General features: G+C 42.2%; 2 protein-coding genes across 5 annotated transcripts; both read right to left on the bottom strand.

The window, feature by feature from the left end:
• Positions 1–2,382: 2,382 nt before the first annotated feature.
• LOC120698758 (protein RESISTANCE TO PHYTOPHTHORA 1, chloroplastic-like) lies at positions 2,383–5,570 on the bottom strand. 4 transcript variants are annotated; one of them, XR_005685008.1, is made up of 7 exons: positions 5,331–5,570; positions 5,065–5,260; positions 4,593–4,803; positions 3,339–3,385; positions 3,216–3,250; positions 3,074–3,141; positions 2,383–2,988 (listed from the first exon to the last, which is right to left on the bottom strand). XR_005685008.1 is itself a non-coding variant. In XM_039982490.1 (6 exons), exons 1-5 carry the CDS (start codon positions 5,456–5,458, stop codon positions 3,115–3,117), a joined length of 609 nt encoding a protein of 202 aa, XP_039838424.1. In that variant the 5' UTR covers positions 5,459–5,569; the 3' UTR covers positions 2,383–2,988; positions 3,074–3,114. The 4 variants fall into 4 exon arrangements, 2 of the variants coding, with proteins under 2 accessions (XP_039838424.1, XP_039838423.1); XM_039982490.1 differs by lacking the exon at positions 3,216–3,250 and having other exon boundaries at positions 5,331–5,569; XM_039982489.1 differs by having other exon boundaries at positions 3,216–3,385; positions 5,331–5,558.
• A 1,692-nt stretch (positions 5,571–7,262) lies between these two features.
• On the bottom strand, positions 7,263–9,891 carry LOC120698757 (methyl-CpG-binding domain-containing protein 4-like). Its single transcript, XM_039982488.1, has 2 exons — positions 9,639–9,891; positions 7,263–7,999 (listed from the first exon to the last, which is right to left on the bottom strand). The coding sequence occupies exons 1-2, from the start codon at positions 9,690–9,692 to the stop codon at positions 7,493–7,495; spliced, it is 561 nt and encodes a 186-aa protein (XP_039838422.1). The 5' UTR covers positions 9,693–9,891; the 3' UTR covers positions 7,263–7,492.
• Between the last annotated feature and the right edge of the window lie 1,548 nt (positions 9,892–11,439).

The raw sequence follows: 11,439 nt of genomic DNA, 5'->3' as shown, positions 1-11,439 counted from the left end.
GACGGTTGCTTTACTTTTTCAGATAATGGAATAGTGTTCGTGGTTCCCTGCTGCTCGTCTCTTATCCCCGTCCGGGTTACAATAGCTGGACCCACTGGGCAATGCCTCGATTACATAATACGTAAACTATACTCGAAAGCGTAAAGTTGTCTTGATGAAGGATGAGTCATGACAGGAGGGAGGGCAGCGGCATAGTACCAGAGGGAGGGTGGCGGGAGGCGCGCTACCGCGCCGAGAAGAAGAGGGAGGCGGTGGTGCAACCAGCGGAGGGGGGGGGAGTGAGGGCGGTGCGGGTGCGGCGCAGACAGCAGAGGGTTGGGACGGAGGATGGCGGCTCAGGGTCCATTTCGTTGGGCTGTGGTAAAAAAAAGCTGTTGTGGACTGTGGCCGTGAAAAAAGTTGATGTGGGCTCTAAGCTGCGGAAAAGCTAAAAGTTGTTATAGGCTGTGACTTTGGTATAAAATGTATGTAATGCCGCTAAAGACTTGTGAGACTGTTTATATGCAAATTGATCGTAAAATTCTTCGTTGTTCACTGTTTCGCATATAATTGACTATATTTGGAAGAGAAATTTATTTTTTTATAAGTTTTGCATCCACAATTAGCAAATGGTTCACATAAGTGCAAAGTACAAAGATAGTAGAACAAAAGATATATGGTTCAAATACACCATAATTTATACACCTCTCATATAAACCAAAGCATCAGCTATCCTAGTGCGAATGATATTCTTGGTATCCACGTTCTCACAATCTGGACTCTCATCTTTTTATGATAGGGACATCTCTTCTAGTAGGTAGTCCTCATCAGCATCACATCTAACTCCTCGTCATGCAACTTACTGCCACGAATAAAATTATGCAATGCCATACGAGTCTTACCGAAAATTTCCAACGGCCTATTCCCAGCTTCTATCTCTCCTTTGCAGATATCAATAAAATGTCTCAAATTGGCATCACAACACCAATCTGCCTTATCAGCCATTCTTCGTTCAAGCAAAACAATGAATCATACAACAATTTGTATCAACATATAGGACAGTAAATTATGTGTTCATTCAACATTTTGCAAACTAATTAACCTCGCTCATCACGGCCAATCGCTGCAGATCTAGCATAACTGATAGATACGATGCACATTCATGTTTCCATGTAACGACTAGGTGAAGATATAACTCAAATTTTGCACAGAGAGAAGGAATACCTGCTGCGCTGCTGGGAGGTCAGTGAGCAGAGCCAGAGGGGGCACCCTGACACCATTCCCAACCCTCCTCGTAGGATGGTGTTCATAGCATTAAATAGGCTACCACATAAGCAATTTGGTGACATGGCAAAAGAGTTAATGAGAGAAAAAATAGACATGGTTTTTCATGCAAGACACCATGTCTACACAAGAACAAGAAAGAGAGAAGAGTGACAGGGTGCAAGGAGAGAGAAGAGAAAAGATTGGATGAGATTTATTTTCTCCATTTATCATAGAAACTATACATTGAGAAGGTAGTGTCTATGGATAGTTTCTTACTCTCTTTTCTCTTTAGACACCACTTATAGACACTATGGATTGGAGATGGCCTGATGCCCTCGCGTTTCTGTGCTGGGGAGGGGAGGCGGGGCCAGCCGCAGGCTCCTGGCGCAGCGCGAGGACCTGAGCGGGGCCGGTCGGGGTCCTCACGCCTGCGCGGCCGGGTGCTCGTGCGCTTGCTCCTTCGGGACGCCCGCCCGTGCAAGAGAGGGTTGGGGAAGGGAGAAATCGGTTGGAGCCACCCAGATCCACCGCCACAGGAGCAGGCCGGGCGGAACCCTAGATTTAGAGTGAGAAGTGAATCAGAAGAAACTACTTTTCCAGCTTACAGCTTTTCATTTCGGATAATCACTCCATTAGGACCACTTCTCTTAGAAACTGTTTGGCGGAGTTTCTCCCGAATTCAGCATAGAAGCTGCTGGCAATCAGGGCCTAAGCTACTTACTCCTTACATTCACTTTTGATAGCTATATTTCAAAAATTTAAATGTTCAAAAATAATAACTATATTTACTATTGGCATGGGTTATAGCAATAAATAGCACAAGTTACAAAGAGTTCCCAGTTAAAATATTGGAGGAACAACAAAAAAGTCTGTTGTATTTATTAGATTGATAAACACACTTGTGGTGCCCTTGGTCATTGTGCCATATTGAAATATATCAATCAAAACTGAATAGAGTGAGTATTGGGTAAGCCAAAATTAAGTGAAACGTTTGAGCCAGCTTTTTGCTTATTCTCGCTGATACACTGCTTATAATCGGAAATAAATAGGACTGTAAATATGTAATTTAACTATAATAATTAATAAGTTCTCCCTTGTAAACGAGGAAACCAGAGCACACCAACTCACTTCTCCCTTGTAAAAAAGAGTAATAGAGAGCACAGTGTTCTCATGTAGTCTTCTTGTCTGGTCTGGATGCCAGCAAATTAAGGTGAAATTCTGCAAACCTAGTTTCTAATCTGGCATGTACATAATTACAGTATGCTTTGTACAGCTCCTATTCTAGAACAAGGGGCCAGGGAAGTGGTCACTGAGCACCACATTGGAACAGAAGTATCTGAACTTCTGAAGCTGGAAGCATGCAATCATGTTAGAACATAAGCCATGGGCAACATGATATTCTTTCGTGGTAATGTGGGTCCAAAAGTCTCAGATCTGACTTGAACTATACAAATGTTTTGAAGTTACGCTTGTTGCTTCATCTGACTTCATTTGGTACTTCCTTTATCTTCAGAACAAACTCAGCTATTATCCGGGACAACGTTGGGAAATTGAAACCCATCTAGACTGCCTAGTTTAGTCAAACAAAATTTGAAGACTACAGGTACATCTATTTATCACTTAAATGGTCAAAGCATGTTTTTCCATGCCCCCCCCCCCCCTCCAAATGACCAAAAATTGAGGACAAATGTTTCTTCAACCACAAAAGCTCTTCACTCCGCCCTTTGCAGCCAGTCATTCAAGCTGTGCAGACAGAATATGATTTATATAAAACATATGTTAAGAACTTAATCCTGAAGGAGCAAACAACATTAACATGAAAAAGTACCTTCAATGCATACATCACCAAGAAAGCACACTGAAAATCTTTTACTCCGAACTTTGAAGCCATCCAAGCTGTGCAGAAAGAATATGCTTAATTTTTAATGACTTAATCTGAAGGAGCAGCAAACATTACTATAAGAAGTTACCTTCCATGCATACATCACAAAGAAAGCAACTGTATCTGCTGACCAGACAACAGCAAAGGATTTCACGAAGAATGGAATTATAACATTGATCAGGGGAATAAGGAGAAATAAGTAGTTGAGAACCTCTTTCTCCTTGTTTGAGCAGTCACGGGCCCGAAGTGAAGGTATAGCTGCACAAGTAGATTACACTCAGTTACTAAGAAAAAAGTCCCCTATGTAGTATGCAATAAGCAACAAATAGGAGTCAGCATTTTTCAAGAACATGGCCACAAAGTTTTAGATTATTGTAACTCCAACACCAACTGGAGGAATTTTTATTGAATAATAATGCTCAAATATTGTTTCCACCTTTCCTCAATACCATCAAGTGCATTTAACTAAAATAAGGTATCAGACTATCAGAGCCTAGTGGCCTTAAGTTTGATACCTCGCTAAGGCAACCGCGGCCACATCAAATCCATTTCCATAGGCCAACGGATTTTAAGCTTGAATCTGTTAGTTAATTCCATGAATAGCACAAAAGACTCTCCAGAACAGACCACAGCCATGGATCTTTCAAATGGGTGGTATTCCATATGTTACAAAATCAAATAGAACTGATTATGTCTCAGATTTTTGAATAATGGATTGCATTGACATTGCGCTTTCAGCTTAAAGTCTACAAAGCATATCCAACTGTTCAAGTAAGACAATAGTTTGACAAAAGAGCAAGAACTTATTTCTCGAAGATAAAAAAGAAAGAACATAGCAGAAAGAGAAGATAGTTCAATCTCATCATATTGTTTGTGTAGGTGAAATTAAACATATATAGACCATGTCAGGAAACAAATTTTCTTGAAGTATTTACTATAACTATCTTAAAATAAATGTTTTTTTGCTATAATATGCAACACTAGGTATGCCCAATCACCAAAAGAAAACACAGGCTGAAATGGATATACTACAATATAATATTTCTAGCTAGTTAAACACTATTTTCCCATGTTTCAGAACAGAAAGTTTAAGGTCGACACTAGTCATTGTCAGTAAAATGCTAGTTCCTGCACCTGATTAAAACAGGGTTATTATTTAATTTTAATACGAATTATAGTTTAAATTAATCCATAGAAGCATGGGTAGATAGATCATATGCATCGGAAATTCATTTAGAACTGCAGTGCAACAAAGACAACATGCACCGATGTCGTAAAGATCTCAACTAGGTCAGTGCGATGCGACACAATAAATCCATCACTTCCAATTCTGGAGTGTGAGGAAGAAAGAGCAGTTCAGGACTGCAACACTGATGTAAACATTATTAAGTTCTAGTAAACCATATCAATTGAAGTGAAAAGCCATGCTCTTTCTAGGAACATAACTTGCAAAATTCTTACTTACTGAACATCCAAATGGACCACATTCCCATCAACCTCCAGATGTCAGGCTCATTTGATGGAAACACGAGATTGAAGGAAAGGGCTCCACCCAACAGCATGGAGACGTATCCCTGGACTTCAAAAATAGTGTACAGGGCACTTCCAGGGACAGCAGGGTTCTTTGTTTTCGTGGACGCCCTCGGTGCAAAGGTTGCGGCAGTCTTCTGGACTGCCTGTTGTTCAGCAACGTATCATAATTACAATCAGGAATGTATCAGCAATAACAACTGTGTTGCACAAGCTGGAGGGTCATAATTCACACACACATAAAATTAGTTGATTCAATAGCGAATCTTGTTAGCTGTATCAGCAAAAGATTTCTTTTATACAAATCTTCTAAACTACTGAGCCATAGAAACTAAAAATAAAAATTTGGATTGATGGTACAACATCTAAAGAAATTCCTCCTCTCCTGCTAAAATTGTCAAACAAACCTTCTTGAGCTCCTTTTCAATATTGGGATTGACGGGAGGCGGCTGCTTCCCTGCCGATGAGCCAGCCGAAGCAATTACCTCCCCGCCGCCGCTTTCCTCCCCTTCCAAATTGTCTCCCACGGTGGATGCCTCGGCCGCCGCAGCGCCGGACCCCGAACCATCGGTTCTTGCGCGCACTAAACTGAGCTTCCTCCGCCTGCAGCCCGGATTGTATCAGCCAGGTTTGCAGCAACACTCACAAAAAAAACAACTCGGGAGCTACTGACTTATCCGCGCCGCGCGACGGGGACGCCGCCGCGAGGCACGAGAGGGGCGCGGCGGCCGGCGAGGGGGCGAGGAGGAGGGAGGAGCGCGGCGCCACGGCGGCGGGGCGGGGGCACGAGTGCGGTGCCATCCTCAGCCTCAGCAGACGCTGACCGCCCACGTGTCGCGTTCGTTGCTCTCGAGGATTTATGCGGAGTGGAGGAGCGAGAGCGGGCAAGGGATGAGGGAACACATGGACGATGGCTATTGCGCTCATCCATCACCAACTCTCATTTTCAAGGGCCGGAGCTGGCAAATGGATTTGGCTTCCCCCATACACTGACTACAAGGATTGCAGTTACAATAATGGCGTATTATATGCTATCACTCTAAGGTGGCCCTGTAATCAAGAGAAATATAATTATAAATTAAATGAATTTATATATCATTATAATTATTTGAATTTAGAACTCTACCATTACTATTTATCATATTGCAAACGCATCATTATAATTTCACAACTCTTTGGCATACATCACTATTTACCTCTTCGATGTGTTTTATAAAATTTATGGACTAAAATGCTCCCATCTTCTTCTTCCTCCCGACTCCTCTCTTCTCTTCCATGGCTCCTGACATGTTGGCCGTCTCTACCCGCTGGCTGTTGCTGCTTCCCTTCGCCGCGCTCCTTTCTGTCGCCACCTCCCTCCACTCCCCCAACAACCTCCCCTCATTACCATCACGGCGCGGCGGCCGTCCTCTCCTCTCCCACATCCGCACCCCTGCGCTGCACCCTCGGGTGCTACCGGCACGACGCGGTGCCCGCCCTCCACCTCCGCATGGGGTTAAGCCGGAGCGCCGCACGCACGGCAGGAGGGTCGCGACGCGTGTCTGTGCTGCACCGAGCCAGAGCGCCACCCACAAGACAGGTCGGCGGCCTAGATGGACCGTGGCGCATGTCCGTGCGGGGCCGAGCTGGAGCGGCGCCCTCACGACAGGCCGGAGGCCGAGCTGGACTGTTGTGCGCGTCCGCGCGAGGTCAAGCTGGAGCGCCGCCCTCGCGAGAGGCCGGCAGCCGAGGCACGACATGACGGGCAGCTGAGCAATTGGATTTATAACATTAGTACTCTAGACGAATCTATTAAATATAATTAATGCACGATTAGTAGATTGGTACTAGATTGGTACCGTAACAATTAGTGGACAAATTATGAACTAATTAGGTTTAATAGATTCTTCTCGTGATTAAATCACAACTTATGAAATTAATTTTGTAATAAATCTATATTTAGTACTTCCTAATTGGTGTGTAAGAAGGGCGGGCCTGGTGCAGCGGTAGAGCCTACCGTCTGTAACTGGAAGGTCCCGGGTTCGAGCCCCAGCCTCTGCACATTTGTGTGGGTAAGGCTTGGGGCTTAAAAACAACCCTTCCCCAAACCCCGCACAGTGCGGGAAGCCTACGGCACTGGGTACGTCCTTTTTTTTAATTGGTGTGTAAACATGCAATGTTCTGCGACTTACGATTTAAACTGAAACAACCAAACCAGGCCTAAGCTAAGTGCGCTGTGCGCGAAGCATCATCCATCTGTCAAAAGAGGAAGTGCTTCGACTATATGCTGAGCTCATACAGGAATGAGATACCAGTGTTCCCCAACTTCTGCGAATAAAAAGAAACTCTGCTAATTTTGCATATACTGCTGGTCCTACATTGTTACTGGATGCTACTGATCTGTTGTTAGTTTTTTCATCATCGACTGCAGAAACTTGAGGCTGACTTTCATCTGCACATCTACAGGTCCTGTGATACTAAATGACATAAGTGTTATACTGGATGAAATCAAATGGCCTTGGTAGGAATGCCCTAGCTTGGAGCATTGATCTACTATTCTACTATATACTTGGGAGCTGAAAAGCAAAACTAGAGGATGCTGCAGTAAGGCAGCAATTCAAGCAGCTTATTGGAAAAGAGCTAGAGGCCTACATAACTTATTAACCACCTCAGAGATTTCCCAGGAATCTTAACACAAGGGTTCAGTTACACTTGCATCAGAGCATTCAGAGCAAAGTCACAGCAACAAAACCTACATTAACTTCAGTTGGACATAGATAGGAATGTGACATGATCCTGAGAGGACTATCACCTAAACATAGCTAAACAGAGCACAGGCACGGTTCAGAGTTTCTATCACTTTTGTGCACTCGATGCATCTGCCTTGTCCTGCTTCTTAGCCTTGGCAGCCTTCCAGGCAGAGTTGTGAGAAACAGTCTCCTCAACAACCTTGGGTGGTGCAAAGTTGAAGGCTGAGACAGATATGCGGTTTTTGTACTCAGGATTTGCCTCCAGAAACTTATCCACATCCCCGGCACACCTTGCACGCTTCCCATTTGGCATGACATAGTAGGTGTCCATTTTAGTGAAATCACGCCTCATAATCACTAGCCTCTCTGTCTCTGGTGGAGGCTTCGGTATGTTGGGCCTGTCAATGACCCAAATACGACTGCTGTCATACTCAATGTCAGCAGGATCATCACAAGAGCAGTCTGGTCTTCTGCTGCAGAACCATGGATTCTCAGTGAAGTTCTCGCGAAGTGTTTCAAATTCTTCTTTAGTTGGAATCATACGCCATTTGTAGCACATATAGCATTGCACCGCATACACGCCAACAGAATCTTTGGTTGAACCTCTTTTTCTCTGTCAAATCAGAAAGGTATTTGTTATTTTCTGTCTCATTTCCAGAAAGCATGATAAGATTATAGTAAGAACAGTTTGCGTCATAGTAAGAACAGTTTTTCAGTAGAGCAGAATAGTACAAAAAAACTTTTGAAAACGAATAGCAAATTGGAAGCTGCTAACATAATTACTACATAGACCATTTCTGTTAGTAGAATACAGAAACATTGCCTTTCAGCAAGCACATTGGAAAAAGAAAATGAAAGCTGCTGATATGATCCGACTGATTTTCTTTCTTACTACATTGCACAAATGGATTTTGTTTATGGCAATCCTTTTGTTGCACCGTCTTTATAGCAACTTTTGCATACTGTTGTACAGAAGTCATATTCCATTGCACAGAAATAACTGCAGTAAAAGAACATGCGGATCCAATTTAAAATAAGCATGAACCCCCAGTTCCTTCCATCATTTGTTCAAAATCTGCTCAGAACATAACTAAAATAGCTTCAGAAACAACATTCTTGTAAGAGCAATGGTATAAACAACAGATAAGTATACTAAGGCTCCCAGTTATTTTATACCCCCCCCCTGGAAATCTGTCCCGCTCACCTCTCCCAATTGTGCGTGAATGGCAGTGTGTATGCATTAAGCAAAGCATATAAAATATAAATACAGACAGTATTATTACCACTCCAATCAAACAAAAGGTGCTCATGAACATGAAAGAAAGAGAAATATTAAATAAATGATGGATCTGTTGCAAAAGAAAGATTATCTTCCATGGAAACAGTTGTCTTTAGCTGATCTACAGTGGGAAAAGAAGTGATATCCAACACTTGTAACCAGCAGCAACTAAAATCGAACATATATCATGAAATCCTAATAAAAATTGCAAAATTACTAATATTCTCACAATGGCGGGGCACATGAGCACATGGATCTCCACGACTTGCCAAATCGATTTAGACTATGTATATCAGGATGATTACTAAGAGCAAGGGCAAATTCATTGTTGCTCTATTCAGTTTCTACCTCCGTGGCATGTAGCCTTAGGCATACATATACCTAAAATTAAAATATGAACTAACACATACCAGCACACCTGCAATTTCTGTAATAACAGACGTAAAACGTATGTCAAGAACTTAAAGTCAGACTTCTCGTCTACATTGGCTCACCTAACAAAAGCCGTGCATGAAAGCAACAGCTATTCGGTTATACAGTACCTAAAGAACGCGACATTTGAGCATTGGGTGTTGTAGAACTAACTTCCCCAAAGATACTTTTTTTCCCATCAAAATATTATCTTTGCCGAAGGACCCAAGTGTGAATCGACTGAATCCTAACCTCTAGTCCGTCTGGAACTAAAATTGCAGACAACATTTTTCGCATTAGGAAACAAATACGCGTACTACGATCTCGAGCACACAATCCATCCGAATCTTTCTAAACGAAACATCCAGATGATTACAAGAGTCACCCCCAAAATCCAACCAAATCAACGCTTATCATGATGTGGCCAGCGCCACAACAAAACACACACATACACGCACAAAACGACATGCAGGCCAAGCAGATTGGGCGAGAAACCAAAGCTACGGAAAATACCAATCCACAAACAAGGGTACCACAACGATTGGTGCGAGGGAGGGCAGACCTGGGACTGGGAGCCTTGGGAGGGGGGCGAACCCGGCGGCGACCCGGAGGTCATGCCGGCGGCGGGGTGCCTGAAGGGGCCACTGGCGATGGTGTCGCCGTCGATGCGAGAGTGAGGAACGGACGGGAGGGCGAGAGGGGATCAGGATTTCAGGAGAGCGAGGAATCGAGTCGCGGTGGGTGGTGTGTCCCCGGGCGGAAGTGCCGATGCAGACTGGTTTTCAGAAGGTTTTTCCCCCGGCCGGAATCGGACAGGGATTCGGCAGCTTCTTAAAGGCACCCTGTAGTTTAGCTCTACTCCCTCCGGATCCTTTCTCTACTCTAATTATAAAACAACTCACAATAAAAAATTGATATTGTGCACAAAATTTTAAATAAGACGAGTAGTGAAACATGAGATAAATTCAAATGACCTATAATTTGAAATGGAAGGGGTAACTATTATGGAACAAATTTGATATGAATAGATTTGTAATTAAATATATTGTCCAATAATTCTAAATTTATAATCATAATAATTATAAAATAAAATAAATTAATGATCAAACTATAATTTATGAGACCGAGTCATATTAAACTATATCTTATAAAAGGATCCGGAGGGAGTATATAGAACCATCTATTTTCAATCTAATGTTGTTTTTCCCAACGCAAAACTGGAAAAGGCAAAAAAATAAACATCTAAGTGTATGTAGTGTGTATTTTCTTTACGTGCTTGGCCACATACTCCATCACTTGCGTACCTGAAAGGCTGCTTCCACCATGAAAGCTACTGGTATCTCTTCAGCTTCCTCGTCCTCAACACTATCAATTGAAACACAAATTCTTGGAATTAGGTTCAAACACATGACCGCGGATTTGTTGTTTATCATTTGGACATGATGTTGGTATAGAGATTTAGCATACAAAAGAGGGAACCATCTAGATTACACTAGAGATTAATATGCATTTAAGATAAAATGAAGTCTGTATTTTAAATCATTTGAGGTGGCATTCATTGTACAACACCAATACATGACACTTCAAATCATTCAAACTGGTATTATGAAGCAAACAAATGGCTATTATTTGGCCATTTCACGTATACAATTAGGCCACAAAATACTATTGTTAACCCATAAAATACTATTGTTAGCCATGTCCAAAATATCGCCTAACCAACTTGCACATACTAGAATAGATCGTCAATTGAAGAATATTATCATCACAAATTGGAGCTGTCACAAGTTGGGTAAAACTGCCAATAACATTGTACTCTTCAACCCCTAAAATTGCTTCTATGTTGCTGCCATTATTATTCTCCACTTCTTTTGGATGTTGAATACCATCAGTTTTCTTTTGTTTCTACCAATAAAAGTACAACAAATTAGCTTAGAAATAAATGGCAGCATCATGTAGAAATTTTAAGATTCCAAGTTGAGAACATACCTTTGCCTCTTTTTCTTTGACCTAGCAGATTTAGTTGGCTTACGCTTACCCTTTTGCAATTTATCAAGCCAATTTTTTTTTCTTCTTGAATTTTTTTATGTGACCTCCTTCTTCTTGAGTCGTGCAGTACTAAGCATGCCACCTTTTTGTTGCACATTTGGCTCAATATTTTATTGGTCATTACACGGTTTATTCAAAGCAGCAGTTGTAGATGCATTAAGTTTATCCTCCAACTATGTACTCAGGCAATCAAGTCTATCTTCTAGAAGCAAACAACAATCCGAATAGTTAGCTACTTTATATGCTAAATTGACAAATTTATGGAATAGATTTTTGCACTGAAGTTGATCTTCTAACTTCAGGTTTTCCACCGC

Source organism: Panicum virgatum, chromosome 3K (genome assembly GCF_016808335.1).
Source record: "Panicum virgatum strain AP13 chromosome 3K, P.virgatum_v5, whole genome shotgun sequence".
Taxonomy (NCBI): Eukaryota; Viridiplantae; Streptophyta; class Magnoliopsida; order Poales; family Poaceae; genus Panicum; species Panicum virgatum.
This window is presented reverse-complemented; position numbering and strand designations above follow the sequence as displayed.